This window comes from Sceloporus undulatus, chromosome 5 (assembly GCF_019175285.1).
Source record: "Sceloporus undulatus isolate JIND9_A2432 ecotype Alabama chromosome 5, SceUnd_v1.1, whole genome shotgun sequence".
In the NCBI taxonomy this organism is placed as follows: domain Eukaryota; kingdom Metazoa; phylum Chordata; class Lepidosauria; order Squamata; family Phrynosomatidae; genus Sceloporus; species Sceloporus undulatus.
Genome location: NC_056526.1, coordinates 184,112,447 through 184,137,220, shown reverse-complemented (window position 1 = coordinate 184,137,220; position 24,774 = coordinate 184,112,447). Strand labels below are relative to the sequence as shown.

Below are 24,774 nucleotides of genomic sequence, written 5' to 3'. Positions count from 1 at the left end.
ACAAACTACAAATCCCAGGATTCCATAGCATTGAGTCATGGCAGTTAAAGCAGTGTCAAACTATAGAGGAATTGCAAAAAGGCTTCCTTCCGCACTCAAACTGGGGATCTCTCCAAACAGGTTTGTTTCATGTGGCCTCTGTTATCACATAGCAGTTAGCCATGTATCTATGACGTCTTTAATGGTATATAATATTATTTTTCTTTTTCTTTTTTAAGGAAGAAAGTACTCTTTTTCAAAAAAAAATTTAAAGGAACATTTGTAATTTTATTAGATTTTTTTGTATTTGCATTTTGTTTTGTTTATTAATTCTTGCAAACTGCCTGGGCAGCATTTGCACTGAAAGGCAAGGATACATCCTGTAAATATACAGAAATGAAAAAAAAATCTTGCTTTTGGTTTACACAGAATGACTAAAAGAAGCCGACTCAGAAATGTTAAGCCTTGATTCAAGGCCTCAGAAACCAAAGCCATTCATTGCATTAGGAGCAAACATCCTCTCTCTACTAAGTCAAAACACTGGACAAGGATGTCTCAAGTACCTCTGAAGCAGTGCTAATATTGAACTAATTATGATGCAAAGAATGAAATGTACACAGAATTGTGTAACACTGTTTCCAGGAATCTACTTTCCTCAAAGGTTTTGTTTGCAGAGATAAGGAAAAACCTTTATGGGAGGGAAAAGTTTCAATGTATCAGAAGATGTAAACACTGTAGTTTCATTGAAAAGAAAAATGAATGCATGAATTTATAAATTAAATTACCTAGTTTGCTTCTTTTGAGGGGTGGGCATTGCATGGCCCTCCTAGTGTTGCTGAACTGGAACTCCCAGCAGTCCTAGCTCTCCTCAGCACAGTCAATGGCAATGAATGCAGTGACAATCAACAATATCTGGAGGCCTACACAACTTCTATCTCTTGTGTTGTGGCTACACACAGAGTGAACAAAATCTCAGTTATCTGGCTGCTGCACCCACTGCATGTGCCTGATCCAACTGTAGGCCTCCTGATCCTTAATGTTTGTATTGGGATCTGTGGCCTGTTGGTGTCTTGTATATGAAAAAGTACCCCTATGGAAGCAGCTTGACAGGAACATAAGAAAGTGCCTTCATTCTGGGTCACAACCCTCATCTACCTAGTCTAATACTGTAACAGAATCTCTCCAGGTTTTCAGGCATAATTCTTTCCTAGCCCAACCTGAAGATCCTAAGTATTTCCTGTTGCTTTGCCTTACAAATCCTAAGTGGACAGAATGCTGCTCAGCTTCAAAAATCCAACAAAACTGAATGTGTTCAGGATGATAAGGTGGTATATCCCAGCCTGGCATCTCAGCCACCTCACACTCTAGCACTGCCCATGAAACCAAAACTCTTAAAACAACATCCCAGGAGAATTTTCCTCTTCTAGCATCCTCTGACCATGGCATGTCTATTCTCACATTGGATAATTCTAGTGTTTGCATAATTAACTAAGTACCTAGAAATATATCTGTATGGATAAAGCAATGTAGTGGTCTGATCATTGGACCATGACCATGGAGACAAGAATTCAATTCCCCACTCAGCCCTGGGCAAATCACACACTCTCACTCCATGACAGGTTCACCTTAGGTTTGCCATAAATTGGAAACGACTTGACGGAACACAACAAGAAGGGATAAAGCATGACAATCAGAGTAAGAAAGGGTGGAAATAGCTCATGTGAGCCAAATAAACAAAACAGAGCTATGATCACCAGAACCAAGCAATAAGGGGGGGGGGGGGGGAAATAAAGGACCTAATAAAAAAACCTATTGGATGGAAACAGGATCCTGCAAACTATGAAACTCTGAAGGATTCAAAGGAAACAGGGAGGTATTTGTTAAGCAAACTTCCTTTACACTGAGCAAAGATATCTGACTGAGAGCAGAATTCAAAACACTTGAGAGTGATTTATCTTCCTATCTTCTTAAGTTTCATACATGAAGATTAATTTTGTTTAAGATTGCTACAGACTGAATACGTAAATGGAAAAGTTTTTTTTTAGCCCTGCATGCAGGCCAGTGGGAACTCCTGTGCTAAAGGTAAATTGCTCTGTGTGAATAGTAGCTTTTGTTCCTGTCTGGTGGCAATATTGGCATTAGATTAAAACAGTAATGATAATATTTCAAGGCTTAACAGAGCTTGCCTGGACTTAGACCCAGAGCCTATTTTGAATGGGAAGGTTGCATTCTAAAATACATGGAAAAATAATGTGAAGAGTAATGTGCAGAAAGCATGTGTAGAATGTTTTTCATCACTCTCTAGAGATAGTTTGAGCATTAGACTACAACTCTGGAAACCAGGGTTCAAATCTCCACTCAACTACAGAAACCCACTGGGTGCCCTTCAGCAATCACACTCTCTCAGCTTCAGGAGAAGACAAAGGCAATCCTTCTCTGAACATATCATGCCAAGAAAACCTTGTGATAAGTTAAATTTGGAGTTGTCATATGTCAGAAATGACTTGAAGCCACAGAACAATACCAACTAGATGTTCCCACCTCCTCTTGTATATCTGAGATTACAGGGCTTCCAGGTCAGGGGCATAATCTGCTTGACACCTTTTTAAATACAGATTACACACTGATGGATTTTCTGTACATCATGTTTCTTTTACTAAGTAGTCATCTAAAAGTATTGGAACAGTCCTAGAGATCAACAAAATACTTCAAATAATTATTCTGTTCCCTCTAAATTACTTTGCAGCACCTTTGATTATTTATTTGTTTGTTTCTTTATAGCCCAACCCTTTGCCCACTTTGGCATCTCAAGCAGCTTACAATATAAATTAAAAGAAAATTGTTTAAACAAAATGTGGTTTTATGGCTGCAGTCAAAGAAAATGTTGTCTGTCTTTAATTATTAGAATGATATTACTGGCAGAATTAGAGAAGAGGTTAAAAACATAAAAGTTCTAGTTTGTCTTAGTTTTAATCCATTGCTATACCAGAGTGCTGTTATTCCTAGTTGTTGTCCAGTAATTAAGGTAGGCTACAGGCCATAGTACTTGCTTAAATTCATATTTGCACTTTATTGTTTAAAACTTATATGCAAACTTATGGGTGCGGTTTTTGGCTATATACCTCCAAGTCATTTTTACTTATGTTGACCCTAAGGTGGACCTATCACAAGGTTTTCCTGGCATGTTTCTTCAGAAAGGGGTTGTCATTTTAATCCGTCTGAAGCTGTATTTTGCCTAAGGTCATCCAATGGGTTTTTATGCTTGAACAGAGATTTGGCTCTGGTCTCCAGAGTGGTAATCCAACACTCAAACCATTACACCATATTGGCTTTCTGGAAATGGTTTAGCGATTCTATTAATACATACAAGACAGCATTGCCTCTACTGTGTACTGCCCTCACTATTCTTTTTCCTTCAACTTCTAATGTATGCAAAATCTCTGCATAATGCAGCTATCCCAGCATCTCCAGAACTCCCTCATCCAAAACAACTGCAAAGATGCAAAATATAGTGTTTTCCAAAGAACACTGTGACAACGTGATTTACAAAGATGAACTAATTCAGGAGATCTTTTGCCTGATCCCATAGACTCTTTTCTTTGTCCAACCGACTATAGATGTGACTGTAAATAAAGGTGTGTTGACAAAACCCATGCCATCACAAATGCCACCAGGTGAGCAGGAATATTCAGAGCCATGGCTTACCTGCATGTTTTCTGTTGCATCTCCAAGTAGGCCTCCAAAAGTGATGGCATTAGTTACAGTAGCAAGATAGATGAAGAGAATGGCAGATAGTGCTTGGATGTTGAATGCGTCATAAAAGTCACTGGCAAAGAAAGGGGCTTTCCTCTTGATGTCTTTGATCAAACCTCCAAAACATCTGAGGAAAGAGAGAAATAAGTATCTCACAATTACATAAGTCAAGGCAAAAAAAAAAGAAGACTCTGAAAGTAAGATGTACCGTAGATCTGTGCACACACCTGTATGTGCATGTGTGTATATATATACAACAATCTAGCAAAAAAACCTTATTAGAACATAGCTTTTAATCATATACCTGCCAGTTCGTTGCAACTCCTCACAATCCCCATGTCCGCCACCTCCATTTCCCCCATCATGAGGGGTGTCACCATTCATCTGCACATTCTCACCACCTGAATACATGTTTTTCCTGTATGAAAACAAAGAAGAAATTGGTGGGGCTAAAATACTATCAACATGATGTAGTGGTTTGAGCACTGGACTACAACTCTAGAGACCAGGATCTGAATCTCTGCTTGGCCCTGGAAACCCACTGGATGACCTTAGGCAAGTTATATTCTCTAGGCCTCAGTGGGAGGCAAAAACAATCCTCACTCTGAACAAATCTTGCCAAGAAAATGCTGTGGCACATTCATCTTAGGGTTATCTTATGTCAGAAACAACCTGAAAGCACACAGCAACAACAACATAGAGATAAATATTCCTCACTTAAAAGTACCAACATTTTGCATGTACCAGTTGGCAGAAAAAACAAAACACACAAACAACGGGCTAAATCCAATTCATGGTCACAACTAGATTAGACCCTACTGAATCAATGGGAACTTGGTAAGTCAACATTTACCATATATACTCGACAATAAATTGACCTTATATGCTAATCTGAATCCAAATCAGCATATCGTTTGTTAGTTAAATGGTCTGGATTCTATTATATCCTCCTTCAACAGCTTCAATAAATAGAAACAAGGTACACTGAGCAAATACAATAAGGCACACTGCATGCTACTCTTTTACCTTTTGTCAGATGATGGGAGTGATTTGGGGGGTTCTATCCTGATGGCAGGATCCCACTCCCCAGGTGGAAGTACAATTACTTCATCTAGGAATTCATCAATCCCAGCGATCAGGTCCTGCCTGTCTTTGGCTTTATAGGCAATATCATGGAATACCTGCAAGGAGAAAAGAAAAGGAGAGAGTAGAATCCAGCATGTCCTTGTAAAAGTGTGTAGTATAAACGCTGGTCATAAAATTTGTCCATCTCACCCAGCACTGTTTCCTCTATCTGACAGCTGCCCACCAACTTTTATTGGACATGGTAGTTCATATCAGATGTTTTCTCATCTTTTTTAATTGGAGATACCAAAAATCAAACTCGGTCCTACTACTTTCAAAGCACAGGCTCTGCTATACAGCTAGGTCTCTCCTTGTTATGGAACATCAGTCCTGTGAAACCTCTGATAGTCAATGAAATACATTTTTTCCTACATGTTTTCCCCATGAACCACTATCCCATTCTCAGTCCCAACCGATCTATTTCTGATCCTTGGATCCAGATGACATGACAGAAGACTGAGAAGGAGTATGGAGGAGATTAAAATCAGATAGTTTTCTTTTCGTAGGAGAAGGACAGCTATGTTAGTCTCTTGCAGCAAAAACAATAAAGAATCTTATCATATCTCAAGAAATAGAAAGTTTCATCTCCCTTAAGCTTTCATGGACTCTAGCTCATTTCAACATCTAATTTAATGGTTTATCACCTCTTTACCCAGCTTTAAAGCTGAGTTAAAGACTATACTGTTCAGGGAAGCGTTCCCAGACACCACCTGATTATTATCGTAGGTTTATTTTTTTTTATTTGTTGTTTGCTATATTTTATTATTTAATGTTAATATATGTTATGTTAAATTATTTTAGTAGAATGTAGGCCTTAGGCAGGTTTGTTTTATTTTATTGCATTTCAACTGATTGTATGTACAGCACTCTGTAAATTTACAGTGCTCTATAAATAAAACTTAATAATAATAAAAATAAAGACGTATCTGATATTTCTGCAGTTTTTCATCCTTGCTCTTAAGAATGATATAAGCAAGGCTCTATATACCCAGCTCAAAGACATAGGACTGTCACAAGTCACATGTGGTTCTGCCCTCAGAAAGCCAGAACTAACCATAGTTCTCTGTCACTTTCAGTGAAAATTGACTCTCGCTGCAGTGTAATGCATAAAGTGGCCTTCCAAAATCCCCATCCTTGGAGACTTGTGGAAGCCTGCCCTGAACATTTTCAGGAAACACTGAAAAACTAGCTCATTGTGGTTGTGGGGAGAAATGATCCAAGCATCAGTTAATGCAAAGTAACCCACACTCATCACCAAGGAAGGAAGATTACCTCATCTGACATCAGGGTAGCAATGGCTCGGCCAATCTCGTGGTATGATTTAGCTTTGCCTTTGGGACCCAGCAAAATAAAAAGAAACCTGTACAGAGGGAGGTAGCAGAGGGGTGGGAGGTGAAAAGAAAAGGGGGGAAAAACCAAGGCAGTTATGATTCAGAATCTTTCTTTCTTTCTCTTTCTTTCTTTGGATAGAATAAGCACAGTAAAATGCATACCACAGACATTTGATACAAGCAGTTTCATAAAATTTACACTACCAACATTAAAAAATGAAGGAGAGATTATCATACCATTTACATTAGAAATGTAAGTGCGTATTTAATGGATGCACAGCAACCAATTATGCAAAGAATACCATTTCCCCCCTGAAGTAGTACACAGAAAAAAGCCAGCATAGTGTAGTGTTTTGAGCATTGGACTACAAGGGTTTGAATCCTCACTCAGCCACGGAAACCCGCTGGGTGACCTTGGGCAAGTCACACGCTCTCAGCCTCAGAGAAACACAAAGGCAAACACTCTGAACAAATTTGACCCAGAAAACCCAACTATAGGGTCACTATATTTTAGGGTCACTGTAAGTCAGAAACTAGCAGGTGAACTTCTCCAGGACTGAGCAGCCATTATGAGGAAAAACAAAGAAAATGTGCCAGTTCAGATCTGCCTGTTTCACCAGTGCTATTTCACCTGCATAGTACACCAACAGGATTCCGGCTAATATATTGGAACCAGAATTAGTCATTCAATCAAGACTTAGAATAAGCCCATTAAGACAAATTGCCCTATAAGGAACGACTTAGGGAGCTGGGGATGTTTAGCCTGGAGAAAAGAAGGCTGAGAGGTGATATGATAGCCCTGTTTAAATACTCGAAGGGATGTCATATTGAGGAGGGAGCTAACTTTTTTCTGCTGCTCCAGAGAATAGGACCTGGAGCAATGGATGCAAGCTACAAGAAAAGAGATTCCACCTCAACATTAAGAGGAACTTCCTTCCTGACAGTAAGGGCTGTTCAACAGTGGAATAAACTCCCTCAGAGTGTAGTGGAGTCTCCTTCCTTAGAGGCCTTTAAACAGAGGCTGGATGGCCATCTGTCAGGGATGCTTTGATTTGGATTTTCTGCATGGCCCTTGCAGTCTCTTCCAACTCTTATGATTCTATTCTTCTGTTCTCTGATTCTATGATTCATTACTAATGTATGTTTCATTTGTCTCAAAGGGCCTGTACTAAGAATGAATATCTCTGGATCCAAAATTGTGTCTGGAGCATGTCTTAGCATACAATGCAAGCTCTGCAGAGTTTATAGTGAAAAGCACCACTGAGCAGTAATGAGTTTATGATTAAAGAACACAGCACTCTTACAAGCCAAGGGCTATGTACAATACATCTCATTTGGGCAGATTCACACTAGAATATGCAGTCCCTTCCATGCTATTTGAAACCCTTCTTTGCAAAGAATGACATCTGTAATCAAATTTTATTTGGGCGGCTAATAAAAATTATTTCAGAAGCCATGCCTGTCCCCTAGGCAACTATATGTCTATTAAAAATTCATTGATTCGCTCACACTCGACAGGATAACAGAACTGGAAGGGGATTTTGGGAATCATGGGTTCTAGTTCAACCCCAGCACAAGATCTCTTTTCATATTAACAGCAGGACAAGAGTGTTGAGGAGCAAATGAGTGATAACCATCCCTTTTAGAATCCTTTCTTTCTTTTTTAAAAACCTAAAGAGTTCAAATAAAGTCAGTCATCATGGGAACCCAAACAAACAGTGTTTGCTGAAACGCTTCATTAAAATTAGTGTTGGTTCTTCCGGGAGTTCTCTGATTGAATTTCCTAGGATGCAGCTGCGGGAAACTGCATCCACAGCTCACAAAAGCAACCTATTCTGACTACTAGAAACGATTGATCTAGAAGAACACCACATGCTAAATAAATAACAACAAATATTGTTCCTGCAGAGTGGAAAAAAAGAGTTCTGGAATGGGGTTTTTTTTTGGGGGGGGGCTCCATTTGATTTCTACAGCTCATGATCCCTTACCACTTCCACCTCTACTATGTGTTTACCTCACAGATAAATAAGCCTAGAACTTTTAACAAATTGTATACATGAGGGCTACTCTCTTTTAAAACTCTAAAGCTCTAGGTTTAACTCACAAATGGGGCAACACACTTGTCCTGCATCTGTAACATGGGTAAGAAAAGTGTATAGATGCTGCAGGAAGCAGGTAAGGCCCAATATCATAAGATGCCCTCTGGGGCCCTCCAGATACTGCATGGCTAAGATGGGAATTGTAGATCAAAACATCAAAAGAGGTCTACGTTAAAAAGCATTGCTATAGGTATTATTAGAGCACATACCTCTCAAACTGGTTACAGTGCATGTCAAAAAAGCAGTATACAGAGCCAGAAAGTTCAGCTATGCCTGTATATATCCACTGTGAGTGTGACATGAGAAAAGGCTATGCAGAATAGCACAATAACCAAGAAATCATAATGACTAAGTTGCAGTTCAACTACTATCGCTAAAAGGCCTTTCCTCATCATGTCTTGGTTTGGAAACTGCCTAAGAATCACTAAAAGCCATTTTGAGGACCAACTATATGTAAGCCACTCTGTTTTTTTAGTCACACATAGGTGCCAGGGCACCTACACAGATGTAATTTTTGCTTGGCTTAATAAACTAGTCATTTTATATTTGTATATGTAGTCTCCCCACCCCTAGTGGCATCTCTAGGGTTGGTATCACCTGTTGCGGTAACTCACGGTGTCACCCCCCCCCCATACAGAATCCTTAGTGATGCTTTTTTGCACTAATATTACATGTAAATCATAATTCCCATATACCACTGAATGTAAGACTAATAGTTGTGACACAAACAACTAACAAAAATAAAATTATACCTTCAAATTACAATATCAGATGCATAACCTAAATGTATTTACATATACATAGTGAAGATTTGGTTAAAATGTAATGTTTCTAAAGATTTTTTAAAAATAAAATAAAAAAAATAAAAAATATTATTTTAAAAAACTATTAAAATTTTGAAATTTGAAAATTTAATTTTAAAAATTCTGGGAGCCCTCCTTTCTTCCCCCACTGAACTTCACCTCACTCTCAGCATCTCTTAAAGCATTTTAAAGAGATACAGGCAAATGCCACAATGTTTCTGCCAAAATACAGAATACGTTCCGCACCTCCCTAGTGACGCCACTACCCACTCCACTTATTCAATTTGAGTAACCCATCTCAGGGTGCTCATTTACCGAGTAGGTACAGGAACTTCTGTGAGAGCACCGAGCATAACTGCTTGCTGCAGCCGAACGAAGGCAATGAAAGGGGCTTCCAAGAAGTCTACTTCTCCGACCAATACATTGGAGGCCTCAGCATCTCGAGGTAATTTCTTCATGAATTTATTCTTCAGCTACATGAAACAGAGAACATACAATAGTGTTATTAGGACAAACACAAGTCAAAAAGGTTGGGAACCCCTGATATAGGCCACAGCTTCCAGGCCAGAAGTTCTATTCAATGTTAATCCTGAAACTGAATGAAAAGGTAAAACAACAGTACTTGAGAAATTACCATCATTTTCACAAGCAAACTCTTAAAAATAATAAAGTTGCCAGGTTTTTGTCTTGCACATTAATCTCTGCTTCTGGTTAAATCAGTTGCTTTCCAATATACTGATCACTTTCCAAAGAAATCACTCACTCTCTTTCTCTATATTCTTCTTTTCACTTTCGCCTTTCATCTAATGAATTGTCTTTCATTCATCATGTACCATTTTCTACCTTGGTCCAAACATTATCTCTCCTTATCTCACCCATTTTAATTCTCCTACACATTGTCCCTGGATGACCCTATCAGCTCAAAAAGCTTCAGCTAAAATCTTTATGCTAGTAATTCACAGATTAATTCACCACTCCTGATATGTCTCCCTTCATCAAGCCCTGCCTCTCTTAGTTGCTCTGACATGTTCTGTTAAGATATTTTGCCAACAGCTTAAAAATGTTCACAGAGTTTGATCTTTCTCTTTCTATCCAATCTCCTTCTTGTCCTTTCATTCCCACTCAATGCAGATCAATACTCATAGGTGGTCAAGAGCCCAATCTGCAGGAGACTGCTGTGAAAAGCAAAAGCTTGCATCATATTATAGGAAATACAGACTTAATATGCATATATTATTCTGATATTTTAAAATCTACCCTGCACCCTGAGTGCTTATTTTGGAACTATAATATAGAACACAAATAATGAAAGATGGATGAGACAACTCAGACCTGACTTATACTTACTGGCATAAACACGCAACCCTCAAATGGTGAAGGAACTAGGACTCATAGACCAGGGCAGGCAAGGACTTTCAAGACATTTAACAAACTTCTTTTCTAATCTCATTATTCCAGCCTTCCAGATGCAGCTGACTATACAATTCAGATATATAATAGTGGGTTTTTGTATAGTTTTACTTTTAAAAAAAGAAGAAGCAGCAAGGGCTGCTTACTTATTATCTGAACACAGGGGGAGCCTTCAGGCTGGTCATTAAGACTGACAAAGAGCACCTGAGGTCATGAAACTGCTAAGGAAAGCGGTACAAAGCTTCTAAGTCACGCTATGAGCAATACATCCCAAAACTGCAGGTGTGTTAACAGCGTACCAAATATTGCACAACTATGCATGGGGCATAACAGGAGACAAATCAAGGCAGGCAGTGGAAGAAATGTTACAACCTTAATCTTGCAGTTCTTAGGGCTTGATGTCAAAGGCATTGCTAATTTTTCTACTCTGGGATATCCACCACAGGAGTTGGGTTGTATAAATTCCCCAGTGTATCTCACCATCTGGATTCCTAGAAATTTGTTTGGCTTTCTTAGCAATTTGAAGAAATTTGCACAAGACTGAGACTGTGCTCCGTACAAACAGGGTAAGCTCATCAGAGATCATCTGTTTTGAACAGTTGAGATAATTATGTCTCAAGAAGCCTTTTCACTGACCAGCCTGTCATCTTTATTTTTCTTTTTCAAAAAAAGATGATTTATGTTTTTAACTGGTGTTAATTTTTTTTGAATAGGTTTATCAGTTTTTAACTTTTTATTTTGTGGTTTTTTTTAACTATTTTGTTTTAATTTGTTATACACCAACTTGAGTCCCAAACTGGGGGAAAGTCCCAAACTGGATGATCGTCAATCATCATCTGACCACTACTGGACCTGTCTCAGTTATGAGAAGACTTTCAAATACAAGTGCAATAATGGAGTTGGCACCATTGATTTTTTAATACTGCAGCAATGGAACATTTACTGTGGAGAGCCAAGGGTAATCTATGCCCCACTGTCAAGCACCCCCATCCTGGATCGCCATGAATCAAACCTTCCCTTTTAAAACTGGAAGTGACCCAAAGGTGTTTTATGCCTTGTTTCATAAAAGACACTCTCTGGTATCTTCCTGAGACACAATTCTCAATTTTTAATTTAAAAGCTATGATTGGGGTGCCAGGGGGAACCCAGGGGGGAACCTTGGGAGGGCACAGAATGACTCAGGGTACCACACATGATCAGTCTGCTGCACAGTTTACATACCTGTTCTATTGAAATGCTCTACAACATCATCCTCCAACTCAGTACCCCACAGAATATGTTGGACTACAATGTTCATCATTTCCAAATAACAGAATGGTGGGCATTGTAGGACAACACATCTAGAGGACACCAGGTCATGGAGCTGCTCAAACCTAAGACTGTTAGCAATTCTGGCTCAATACTGTCCACCACAGCAACCTTGTGCTGTGATGTAGATTCTCTTTTCCAGCTTTATAATCACAGATCCCTTTCTCAGTAGACTTAATATTCTGCTTCCAAATGTATGCTCTGCTGCTGAGCTATGTCCCTTTTCCACTTCCATTCAATACAATACAGTGGTATTTGCCCCCTCCCCAAAAGCTTTGTAAATGTTTGTATGTATATATCTATATTTACATCTATTTGTGTGTGTGTGTGTGTGTGTGCATGTACATATATGAGTGCCTAGGGCATAGACAATTGAGTCAAACTACAAGAAACATTAGAAAGAACTTCCTGACAATAAGAGCTGTTTGACAGTGAAACACATTCCTTCGGAGGGTGGTGGAGTTTCCTTTTCTCAAGGTTTTGAAACAGTTGGATGGTCATCTGGCGGGGGGTGCTGTGATTGTATATTCCTGCATGGCAGGGGGTTGAACTTCATGGCCCTTGGGGTCTCTTCCAACTCTATTATTCTATGGGGGGGGGTATGTGGGTGTGTGTGTGTGTAATCTGCTTGAACTGAGCAACACTCCCTCAGAGAGTAATGGAGTCTTCTTCCTTAGAGGTATTTAAACAGAGGCTGGATGGCCATCCTGTCAGGGATGCTTTGATTTAGATTTTCTGCATGGCAGGGGGTTGGACTGGATGGCCCTTGCGGTCTCTTCCAACTCTATGATTCTATGATTCTATCTATTAAGAAATGAATAAAAATAAACATTATTTACCATCCCTGGAAGCCTTCAACAGCAGCAGTTTAAACAAGGTACAGGGCCCACTGGCCACTTTAACCTGGATTTTTGCTGCTGCCAAGACTGGTGGATCCTTTGGATGAAAAACCACCTCTGGGCCCCCAAAAGCTGTTCACCTTGGATAACGCAAAGGGTACCCTCTTTTCTCTCAAAGCTTCTAGGGTGAATCCAGGACATTCAGCAATCAGATAGTCATTAGAAAACTGCCAGCAATGACTAAGATTAAACAATGGCTAGCACATAGCAAAGGAGGGTAGAGGGGGGAATGTATCAATGAAATGAGCTCTCAACAGCAGGAAGTCTTGAACACATTTTGCCAGGGTGCTCCCTCATTCAGGCCAGTTTCCTTTTAAGCACTAGATTTAGCAATGGCCAAGAGAAAAAGAGAAGGAGACAGAGAGACTTTCCTGTTGATATGGAAACACAAGAGTCAGGAAAAGTGCCACAAACACTGGGACAAGGGAGTTCTGTGTATATCACTAATTCAATGGTCCAGCTGGCTACACTTGTTTTAACACACTTTGCATCTTAAGCATGTGCTTCCCCCAAAGATGGACATCTCTTTCATTTTACTTACTTTAAGAGTGATGAGTGCCAATCCATATTTCCCACTGTTTCCATAGAGCACCACATAAAATTGAGTAATAAGTGCAGCCTCCAAACCAGCTATACCAAACATGCATTGGTACTTTATATATTTAAAATTATAGCTGTCAGCAAAGGAGGGGGTGAGGTAAGGGAAGGTCTTTGAGATTCATGGTCTATCAGGGCTGCCAAGGACATTGAAACAAAGGAGACTGAAGGATTTCTTCAAAGTCCTGGGAATGCCAACACCATTAGAGGGATGGGGAGAGCCTCACAGCCCATCTTCCTGTGGAGTGTTCGCTTAATTCTCAAACAGGAGGCACATTTGGAAGAACTAGGGGTGAGGGGTTAATAAAGGATAAGTAATAAAGGTCTTTTATGCTGGGAGATGCTGGAGTTGATCTGTGTTTCCAAACAAAAAAACAGATGAGTGCCAAAAGGCCACATTTCAAACAAAAAAAGTGCAAATCCTCAGAATTGGGGAACTCACGTGTTGGACTACAACTCCCAGAATCCCCCAACCAGCACAGCCATTGACCAGGGAATTCTGGGAGTTGTAATCCAACAACTTTCCCAAGCTCTGATGTTCATATTTCCAACTCTAATCTTCATATGTATGTCTGTTTGTGTGTACACAGAAACACAGAGAGAATAGCATCTCAATACCACTGTCTCCAAAGTCTTCAATAAATTTGTGTGACATTCTGCAATGCAGATAGGGAACCTGAAGTTTGGTCTGAAATGCTTTTTTAAAAATCCACCTCCTCTCTGTTGCAGTTCCTATCAGTACCACATTTATCATGTTTGATTGCATTCAAGGTCATTCATCCATCTATACATATAAATCATTCTGAGGCCTATGCAACAAAGCATTAAGTTCCTTCTCACAATATGGTTGAAATAGCACTCAACTGGGAAACTAAATATTACCAAATGGCCAGTGAAAATCTGATCATAGTAAAAAATACTGTTGACACCATATAAACAAAAGAATATCCCTCTGAAGTATCACATACAGTATCTTTTTAAACTGTCTGATAATATCCCATCAAGCAGGATGAAGATACCTATCCTCTCTCCCCTTCCAAACCCCAGCTTGCAGCTGCACCCATCTCTTTCAAACATACTAATTTCCTTTGCCTTCCTCTGAGGTTTTGTGACTTGCCCAAGGTCACCTCATGGGTTTCTGTGCTGAGTGAGGATTTGAACTGTATTTTCCAGGGTCATAGTCCAATGTTTAAGCCATTACAGCACACTGGCTCTCATCAGAAACCATCATTAGGAGTCAAAAATCCACTAAACTCTTGATTCTGTCAGACTTCAATTCTTAGCCACCACTTTCTGCCACACACTACATATGAGCCACCCGATTCCTCCCTGGACAAACCCCAATCTGCAAAATTTTACCTTGGATCCTGCCTTTAGTTTCTAGATTTCATTACTTCTTTACCATTGTCACAACTGATTCTATCTGCTTCTCTCTCTGATCAAACACAGATACCATTAACACTCAGCATTTGTCTTATTGGTTTTGACCAAGAGGCCAGACTTTTTGGAATCAAAAACTTGAGAAGTAAAACTAAATGCTAGGTACCTAAGAAGAGATCTCCTAGTGGGGTGTTGTTAACAGGTGTTTAATAGTTGGATTTGTTCATGTTTCAAAAGTACTTTCCTGTGTTAACAAGGAGAGACTGGCACATGTTATTTTAAACTAGCCCTTCCCTGTTGTTTTGACTTATTAGCACAGCATGGGGCTTTCACTGCCTTGCAGTTCCTTTATGTTTCCACTTATTGCCATCAGATAGATCACCTTTCCATTTTCAGCAGCTTCTAAGTACGGAAAGTAAGACTTTTAATTAAATACTAGCCAAAGGAAAAATCTATTTCCACAAATGAATTGGGAAGCAAACAGGGCTGTTCTTTAAATATATGATGGGGCTAATCATTTACATTCTCAAATCAGCATCCATATTTTGGAGAAAAGCAACGGAAATGGGAAATTCCACACTGAACCTTTTGGCTATCTTAATACAGTGAATTACTAATAATAATAATAATAATAATAATAATAATTTTATTTATATCTCTCGCTTCTCCCTTCGGATCGAAGCGGATCAAATTACTGGGACAAATGCATTATGTTTATAAAGGAGACAAAGGGAGAAGAATAGAAGTAGTCAACCTTTGACAAATTGAAACTGAAAACACTTAGTAAGCATTTTCATGGTTAACCATCACTCTAAATATATAAAAATGTCTGCAATTTTGCAGAGGGGGGAATTCTGTGCTGTAGGTAAAATATTCTGTAACCAAATCTCATATAAGGGTGTAACTACAGGATACAAATTACACAGCCTGGATGGGAAATCTGTGTACATCACATTTAGTTCCACTGTGGAACAAAACAAGGTATACAAACTGAATAATCCACTTTGTATCAACAATGAAATGTAATAACTCAGAAGGTGTAAGACTATCCTTCACTGAAGCATTTTAAGCAGAGCTTCGATGGCCACCTCTCATGAGTGCTTTAGCTGTAGCTTTCTGTACAGGCAAGGCTTGGAGGAGATGGCCCTTGGGAACTTCTCCAAAACTATGGTTCTGTAACAAATAGCAAACACAAAGCTACCACCCAAAATGCCAGCTTCATCTTACTCTCCTCCTCCACATATTCCATGTCCTGGCACTATTAGGATGTGTGTTTTTCCATTTTGGATAACTGACTGCTGCTGACAAAAGCAGGAAGATGTGCATCATGATGACATAAGCAAACAGAATGACAGAAGGTTAGAGACTTTATGCAGGACTGTCAGTCATTCTATCCTAAAAGCATGTTTACAGGATTCTGTGTCCTTTTTCAAAAAGTATTTTGTCACTCAGCCCTGGCAAGGTTTATTTTATGCAAAAGAAAGTAACAATTGTTATCAGAAAGTGCAAGGGGGGGGGGAATGGGCTGAGGGGAGCAGGCAATAAACCCAGTGGACATGATTCTGTGGAGCCCTGATCCACATTATATGATGCTACTTGTATCATACTAATGGAAGAGAAAAAAGGAGTTTGGAAAACTGACAATCCTAACTGGAGCTTCTGGGAACTGGGAACTGTAGTCCAAAATGTGAACTTTTTCAAACTCTGGAGAAGAGCCTGAACATTGGTTTAGCTTTAATTAAAAGTTGGTTGGAAAACGTGGAGAGAGGGAAAGTTTTGGAGAAGCCTGCAAATTCAGAAAACAAGGGACAACAAAGATGCCTATCAAGCAATTTCAAATTGCTCTGCACTTGTTTTCCTTAATAAAGTCTTACTAGAACACAAATTAACCTGAAGCCTAGTTACTCTCTCACTACAGTGCTGACTGCAGTAATGCTTGTATTTATTACACTGAATAACTGGGTACCATATATTTACAGGACATTTGGACTAGGATCACATGGTCATTAAAACAAAAAGGAGGCAACCCTATTTACAAAGCACAACCTGTAAATGGGCAATATAGCAGATAGAGTAGATGGATATAAATCACAAGGCAGGGGTAAATTGCCGTTTAACTGACTGACAGAAATCAATTCTCCCATTCTCCCAACTTAATTCATATAGTTCCTGTAAAAGGTTACCTATTGGCCTGCAAAATAACAGAACTTTTATTCCGTCTAAGAGAAAAACATCAGCTCAATCAAATCTTTTAAACTACAGTATAATTTCTGTACAGAATCAGCATGGTTTGGGTGTTGTACTAGGACTCTGGAGGATCAGAGTTTGTATCCCTGCTCAGCCATGAAAGCCTACTGAGCGATCCTGGGCAAGTTGCAGTCTCTCAGCCTCAGAGGAAGGCAATGGTAAACCTCCTCTGAATAAATCTTGCCTAGTTTCATCTTAGGGCTGCAGTAAGTTGAAAATGACTTGAAAGCATACTTGTGTAGACACAAGGAAGATAACTGAAACTAATGGTTTTATGCAAGGCTTTCTGTTGGCACAAGGAACATCAAGCAAGACTATTTCCAATGCAAAAGTTGTACTTATTGAACAGAACAGTGTTTGCACATGAGGTAAGAATTAAGAGTATAATCTTGCCCAAGTTAAGCATACTGTATTTAATTATCAGGGTTTTAATCTGCCTGTCTGGTTTTGAAGACAATGGGATTTAAACTGTTTGACTGAGAATTTAGAAATGTAGGGATTTTGGACTACTACTCCCAGAATTTCCCCATTTGAAGATTCTAGGAACTGTAGTTGGAAGAAAAAGCCATTTTCCCAAGCTCTCGCTTAAATTTGTGAAGACTATGTTGTCAGACTAATAATAATTTAGATAATTTTCTGTAACAAAGCATGATAAGTGGGGACATGACACTGATAAGCACATGGACACTTTGGCTCAATTAAGCTGAGCCAGTCAGATAACCTGGAGCAGGATATTCTCAAAGCCTAGACATGTTTGTCAAAATTATTCCCACCTTGAGATACAAGGAAGATCCTGTGCTTAAGATCTTAGTGATGAGGAGGAAAGCACTGAAGCTGCTAGGGTCATGAAGGGAGTTAACCTGCACTGAATTTGGGGAACTGAAAACAAAAAACAAAACAGGAGCCAAATCAACTGATAAAACAGAAAGGCTGCATGATCTTTCTTCTCCAAATTTTCCATTTTCACATTGCCACATTTTACACTAATTAAAGTTTCCATATACTTTTCAAAGCTTGAATCCCATTGCAATGTGGTTACAGCATATATGGCTCCTCTCCATGATTTTTGCTTTTACATAGAAATACAAGCTTTAACTCAGCTTCTATGATAAAAGAATCTGGATTCAGCTTTAAAAGTGTGTTAAGTGTAGACTTGAACCTGTTGGTTTGTATTACAGTCACATTTATAGCTGATATGTTAAGAACACTTCAGTTAAATTAATTTTTGAAGTCATTTTGTTTAAACAATCAGTCGTAAACCTCCTGATAAGGGAGACGTTTAAAACAGGATTTCATCCACCACAAATTTTTTGTACACAGAAGAGGGCAAGCTGAACTTGGTAAACTCAGACTAAGAGCAGTCAGCTTCTGTAGTCAAAGATACCTGCCAAAATTGGAACTGTTAGGTGATGGCCAAATACCTTCCACATTATTATTCCAAATGTGAGCTATAGTTAAGTATCCCAATGCAGTTTCAAAATATCACATTCAAAAAAAGTGAAATATGAAAGTTCCACCAGTCTTCAAACATTTGTTTTCATTGTTGTTAATTAGACACTTCATCACCAATTTGTACTGCAAGCAAATATTTTGGAAATCAAGCTGCATGTATCCTTTTCTTTCCCTCTCTGTGCCAAGAAGAATAGGTCTTCAAAAGCAGTTTCCTCATCTTGACACAAATAAGGTTGTTATGGATAGAAGCAAACTTTAGGCTATCAACAAGCTAGCTTCCTCATCAGCCCAGTGGACAACAACAAAAACAAGAGTGTGAAACCGCTTTCTAATTTTTGCATATTTACTTCCTAAGCAGAATGGCATTTCAAAACACAGCCTTGGGAACTGTCAGACTTCTACTTAGGGTAGCAGAAAAGTGAATGCAAGCATTTTAGCTGTCAAGGGAAAGACAAAACTCTTTTTATCTACATCCAGACATTACTAAATAATAAATAATATCCTCCCCATACTTATTACTGATTGATATTTTTATAGCACTGGTGTCCTGTCCAATTCTACAGCTCTTTGACTCTGTGGTTCTTCGAAGCTGTAGGGTGCAGAGGAGACATGAATCAGGCCAATCAGGAAGAGGGCAGAAGTTAACAAACTCTCAGGTATCTTAAATTCAACCTAAACTGTGACTCAAGGAGCTGCTATTTCACTACAATAACACAATGGTTTCTCAAAATGGCCAGTGTTTGAGAGCAGTAGCTATCCATGCTTTCCCCATCCTCACACTCTCCTTTCTTTCTTTCTTTCTTTCTTTCTTTTTTTGAGCATCACATACTTTATATACTCATGTATAAATCTATAAATATTAGTCAAAAAATTGCCCCCCAAAAAACCATGTCAACTTATCCACAGGTCAGTGTAAGACCTGTACTTTAACTCTTTATCAAAAAAAAAGGAACCATCCCCTTCTCTGAGTAGAGTGGCTAAAGGCGAGAGCTTAGTCCATCCCAGCAGTACCGAAAGAAAGCACCAAGCCCCTCTACTCTGTCTGCCATGGTGCCACTTCTGACCTTTTCAAGTACCTGGTGGGAAAATGATGGTGGCAGCAGCTCTTTGGCGCTTCCCCTTACAAGGATTTCAAGAGCCTTTGAAGAATTTGAATGAGACATTTTCGTCAGTTTTTCTGGGTTAAAATCAGGCAAAGTTATGACACTAAGATTAAAAGCTATAATTACTGCTAACATAGACAACATTTTCTTTGCTTTGCCTTTTCATCCATTTTGACATGTCTGTGTTTTCTTAGCTCCACCTGTGCCTGGTCACCTCCCTTTGGGGTGGGCACAGTTATGCTTGCTAGAATTTTGTAAATTCTTTAGCATTGTTTTCCTTTACATTGTCCTTTACATCTTTTGTTAAATGGCCCTAAGTTTTACCCATGACTTATCCATGAGCCATATCATAACTGATAATTTCGGCCCCAAAACCTACCCTTGATTTATAGTCAGTCGAATACATATGGTACTCTCTTGGCACAAAGGGATGATTTCAATCTTACCTGCTCTTTGTCAGGTTTGTCAGAGATGTCATTCAAACTAGAGGAAGTCAGGTTTCTGTGCGTCATGGCTGGGCTGCCTGCAAGTACAAGGTCAAAGAACAGTTATTAAAACATCACTTGGAGTGTAGTAGTAAAGGACAGAGAGGCTCAACTATGGCAATACTTGACCAAGGCAGTCTGCCAATTTCACAAAGGGTGTCTGAAGGCTTAATATAAGAAAATAGCATATAAAATATTAATATCTAATCTGATCTGAGATATATGGTGACCTCAATCTGCTAAAGAAAGAGCCAAGACCAAGCAATTGTAGATTAAGGTAGAATTTATATTCTCCAACATCAATCTTTTATTCTCCATAGGCTATGGGGGTGCATGGCGGCAACAGCATAAAAATGCTATTTCCCTTATTTCCTGCTGCTGGGTTTCCTGGAGGCAACTCACTGGCTACTGTACAAATAAGGTTTCAGGACTGATTCAGCAGAGGTCTTCTGAAATTCACTGTTGACCTGACTTTGGTTCCTTTGAGCATCAAAGACAATATCATCTGCAGCCCACTTTCCCAGGAAGTTAGTCATAGCTTGTAAAGAGTGATTAAATCATACCTTAATGTACAAAGAACTTTTCTCCACTTGACCCTCAGAGAGGGAGCAATGTTAAATGTAACAGGCATGGTGCATTTTTGACAACTAATATCTAAAAGTACTCCCCTGACCAACCAGGGGTGTGCAAAAAGTAAGACAACACGGTGTTGTGCTTTGAGCACTGAATTAGAATTCTGGAAACCAAGGTTCAAATACCTGCTCAGCCATGGATACCCAGTTGGTTACCTTGTGTACATCACCCTCTCTCAGCCTCAGAGGAGGGTAATGACAAACCCATTCTGAAAAAATCTTGCCAAGAAAACACCTTAATAGGTTTGCCTTCGCTTTGCCATAAATCAGAAATGACTTGAAGGCACATAAGAACAATAAGCCTTGACCAAAAAGTAGGGGAATATGTAGCCCTGGGCTGCATTTAGCCCTCCAAGGCTGGTTTTGTGGCCTCGGATCCATTCAGACTTCCAGAAAAAACAGAAAAGAAGCCCCTAGGAGTAACAATTTCTTTCTGAAACAGGTTGTAGTAGCTTCTACTAACATAAAAAGCTCATTTTTTGAAAGCAGATGTTGACTTTCAACCACTTCCACTTGTTTCTTTTTGTTTTGGTTTTTCTGACAGACTGCAGTCCTTGGAGGGGAGCAGGGGCAGAAAACTGGCCCCCAGATCCATCACAATTGAACACCCATTCCCTAAATGTCAACAAGGAGTGTGTGGAATTTACTACATCTTCATTACTGGCTCCTAGATATTTAAACACAGGGAAGCAGAGGGGGACAAAACTTTCCTATAACAGCTTAGGCCTTAGCAACTATGCACAGCAATTCAGGGCATGTTCACTCATGTGCCATCACAGAAAATTCACAAACCTCTGTACTACACAGCATTGCAATGCCCTAGGTTTGCAAGGATAAAAATTGTAGGCAGGAGCTTTCTTCCAGTGCTTTCACTGGAAGAACTACATCATTCTCCTTAACTACACACTGCAAGAATAAACCAGCTTGATACCAACTTAACTGCCATGGCTCCTTTCTGTAGAATCCTAGGAATTATAATTTGGTGATGCACCAGAGCCCACTGAAAACGAGACTGAATAGCTCGCCAAACTACAAATACCAAGATGTTTTTAGAAGAGCTTGGAAACATTTTAGAGTATAATTCACAGAATTTCCCTATCCAGTATAGCCAAGGCAGCCAAACTGGTTGGGAAATTCTGGCACATATAGTCCAAAGAAGAGACAGAGAGACAGAGAGAAACTTTTCCAACCTCTGTTTTTTGGATATGTAACAATCACTCTGAGGTCATAGAAAACCCACTTCACCAACATGACAAGATGCTGATGGACAAGACAGGCACTGCTCATTCCAATGCCAGGAGCTGGCTCTGACCACATCCTTAATGACCATTTCCATGCAATTGTCTTACCTAAAGGTTATGATAAGCTACACATTAAGCTAAAGCCCTTAATAAGAGTGGCTGGTCAAATAACTTGCAAAAAGTAAAAAAAAAAAAAACCTGAGCTTTGTACCTACACACAGAACAAAAAGATGTCTGAAAGAGCAGAAGACCTGATCACTCTACCAACTGAAGATAATACAAGAAGGAACATGTTGACTACATATAGGTTTAAAACTGATATTTTGGTAAATAAAATCATCTTGATTTGACTAGACAAAGATCACTAAATAATCCAAGAAGAAGGGGCACAGGCCTCACTTTCAGCTCACTTATCTCAAAGTGTGCAAACTGAATGAGTAAATAGTGCTACTAACAGAGCATAAGGTTACACGGGACCCATGCTGACTTGGGACTGGAGAGGTTCCATCTAGAAAGGACTTGGTAGACTCACCAAATTACTAAGTACCATATTAATTAATTACACAGAACTGTTTGAAGAACAGATAGATATGATAACATGTTTCACATGTGATAAACCTCCACCAACATAATTGATGTGCAAGCAAAGCTGATGTGTTCAGTTCTGCAGCATTGTGGAAAAGAAAGTCATTCATTCCTAAATCCCAGCTTTTTCAAACAACTTGCAGTTCCTGCTTTTTTAAAAAAGGGGGGTGGGGTGGGGTGGGGGCAGTTTCCACATGCAAAGATGCATATGGGAAATTTTAATTTCTCTGTAACCCAGTGGTACTCAAACCCTTTTACACTTGGGACCCCCCACCCTTTACATCCACATCCGCACACCATGGCCCCCCACTCAACATAGTATATGAATACAAATATTTTGTTTTTTTTATTAGTGAGCATATCTTCATTCACACATTCATGTACATTCATATTTTAACATTTTATAAGAAAATATAGTGGGCCCTTGGTATCTTCTGGGGTTTGGTGCCAGGACCCCCCGCCCTCCCCCTGTGCATACCAAAATCCATTTGTGTTCAAATCGCATTGTATAAAATGTCATAGTAAAATGGTATCTCTTATATAAAAAGGCAACATCAAGGTTTCCTTTTTGGAATTTATATATTTTAAAAATACAGTCCGCCCTCTCTATATGTGAGGGATCTGTTCTGGACTCCCCCACATATGTGAAAAATAGCTTATGCTCAAGCCCCATAAGAAAGAATTAGGCATGTGCACGTGGCAACACACAAGGCGCATGGTGCATGCACGCACCTCATTACTCTAATGGGGCTTGCCTTCTGCGTAAGCTCAAAGCCGCGGAAGGCAAGTCCGCCTATGAGGAGGGCTGATTGTATTTTCAAGCAATAGCTGAATCCATGGATAAGGAATGCATGGGTATGGAGGGCTGGCTGTAAAGTCGTTCAAACTAGAACTGGTTATTTAAGTAAAGTCAATATTTAACACAGTGGGGGTGTAAATTTTACACATAATAAAACATTTGGGAAGAAGAGGAGGAGGGAGGATCAGAGCCTCCCAGTCTCGCACCCACTTTGAGCAACATTCACACCCCTCAAGGGGTCCTGCCCCATCATTGGAGTACCACTGGTGTCAACTATATTTTTCTCATATTGATCATGAGAACATCTCCCACCCCTAAACACATACAGACAAACCCTTCAAGCACAACATTCCAAGGAAAGTGTACTCCCAACCCACCATTGACTTACTTAGCCATCCCACGCTGGGGCTGCGCTGAACCCGGATTTCATCATCCAATGTGCGGGTTGCTAGGCAGGGCACAGAACTCTCAAGCGGGCTGCGGGCTTTAGTGTTGCAAGCACAAAGTAGAGCAGGAGTCAAGAGCAGCAGTAGTAGCGAGGCAGAGAAGGAAGACAGCAAAGTTAAGGAGAAAGAAAAGAGCTAAAGCAAATGCATGAGCAAGGAAGTTAAGACAGAAAAGCATTTGGACACTTAAGTTAACACACATCCACACAGCAAGTAGACTTGACTTAGGTATCAAATTCCTGTAGATGTGTTTTTGTGTAATTTTTGATGTCTTGTAATTTTTGGCCCTTTAGAAGCTTTCAAACTTACAATTAATAATAAATGTCCATGTTTATATATACTGAACATTTAAAAATGTAAATAAAAATAGAGAAAAGAGAATGGCATGATGCACACAGAGGTTCAGTGCGTTTAGCTCACAGATCATCCAGTAAAACAGTTACAATTCAGCTGTAGTTTACAGGTTTTTCTCCTTAGAATAAGTAACTTATTCACATAACTTTCTCTTCCTTGTACAGATAGAAACATGAAACTCCAGACATGAATCCACACCTGCAAATTATTGTAGCCTCCTGAAAGACAGCACCCTACATAGATCAAGACTTTTGAAGCATCCACCCTAAGAAGTTATAGCTGTTTGAAACCACTTTAATTGTCATGGCTCCCTCCTAACGAATTCTGGGACCTATAGTTTAGTGAAGTATTTAGGATTCTCAGTTGGAGAGCAATACTTCACCCTCTTGAACTACAGCACTTGTGTTCTCCATTCAGGGGAGTCTTACATTTTTCACTAAACTACATTTCCCAAAATTCCATACAGTGTAACCACGGCAATTAAAGTGAGTGCTGTAAGGGCATGGTATAGGCACACTCTTTACTTCATCAGTCAGGCTGCATCCACACTACAGAAATGATCCAGGTTGACACCACTTTAACTGCCATGGCTCAATGCTATGAAATTGTGGGAATTCTAGTTTGTTATTGAACCAGAGCTCTCTAACAGAGAAGGCTAAATAACTCACAAAACTACAAATCTCAGAATTGCACAGCACTGGGCCATGGCAGTTAAAGGTGGCATCAACTTAGTCTGGATGCAGCCT

The 24,774-nt window shown here is 39.5% G+C and overlaps 1 protein-coding gene across 5 annotated transcripts in view; it reads right to left on the bottom strand.

The window, feature by feature from the left end:
* The window catches only part of SLC4A4 (solute carrier family 4 member 4), a 243,332-nt gene that overhangs the window by 57,948 nt on the left and 160,610 nt on the right, over positions 1 to 24,774 (bottom strand). For 3 of the 5 annotated variants that reach the window (XM_042470501.1, XM_042470503.1, XM_042470502.1), the window contains 7 exons: positions 23,617 to 23,712; positions 19,933 to 20,009; positions 9,406 to 9,563; positions 6,130 to 6,217; positions 4,759 to 4,913; positions 4,037 to 4,150; positions 3,685 to 3,859 (listed from right to left, as the gene is read on the bottom strand). In XM_042470501.1, coding sequence (XP_042326435.1) covers positions 3,685 to 3,859; positions 4,037 to 4,150; positions 4,759 to 4,913; positions 6,130 to 6,217; positions 9,406 to 9,563; positions 19,933 to 20,009; positions 23,617 to 23,712 — 863 coding nt within the window. The remainder of the gene's footprint in view (positions 1 to 3,684; positions 3,860 to 4,036; positions 4,151 to 4,758; positions 4,914 to 6,129; positions 6,218 to 9,405; positions 9,564 to 19,932; positions 20,010 to 23,616; positions 23,713 to 24,774) is intronic. The other 2 variants (XM_042470504.1, XM_042470505.1) reach the window with 1 other exon arrangement.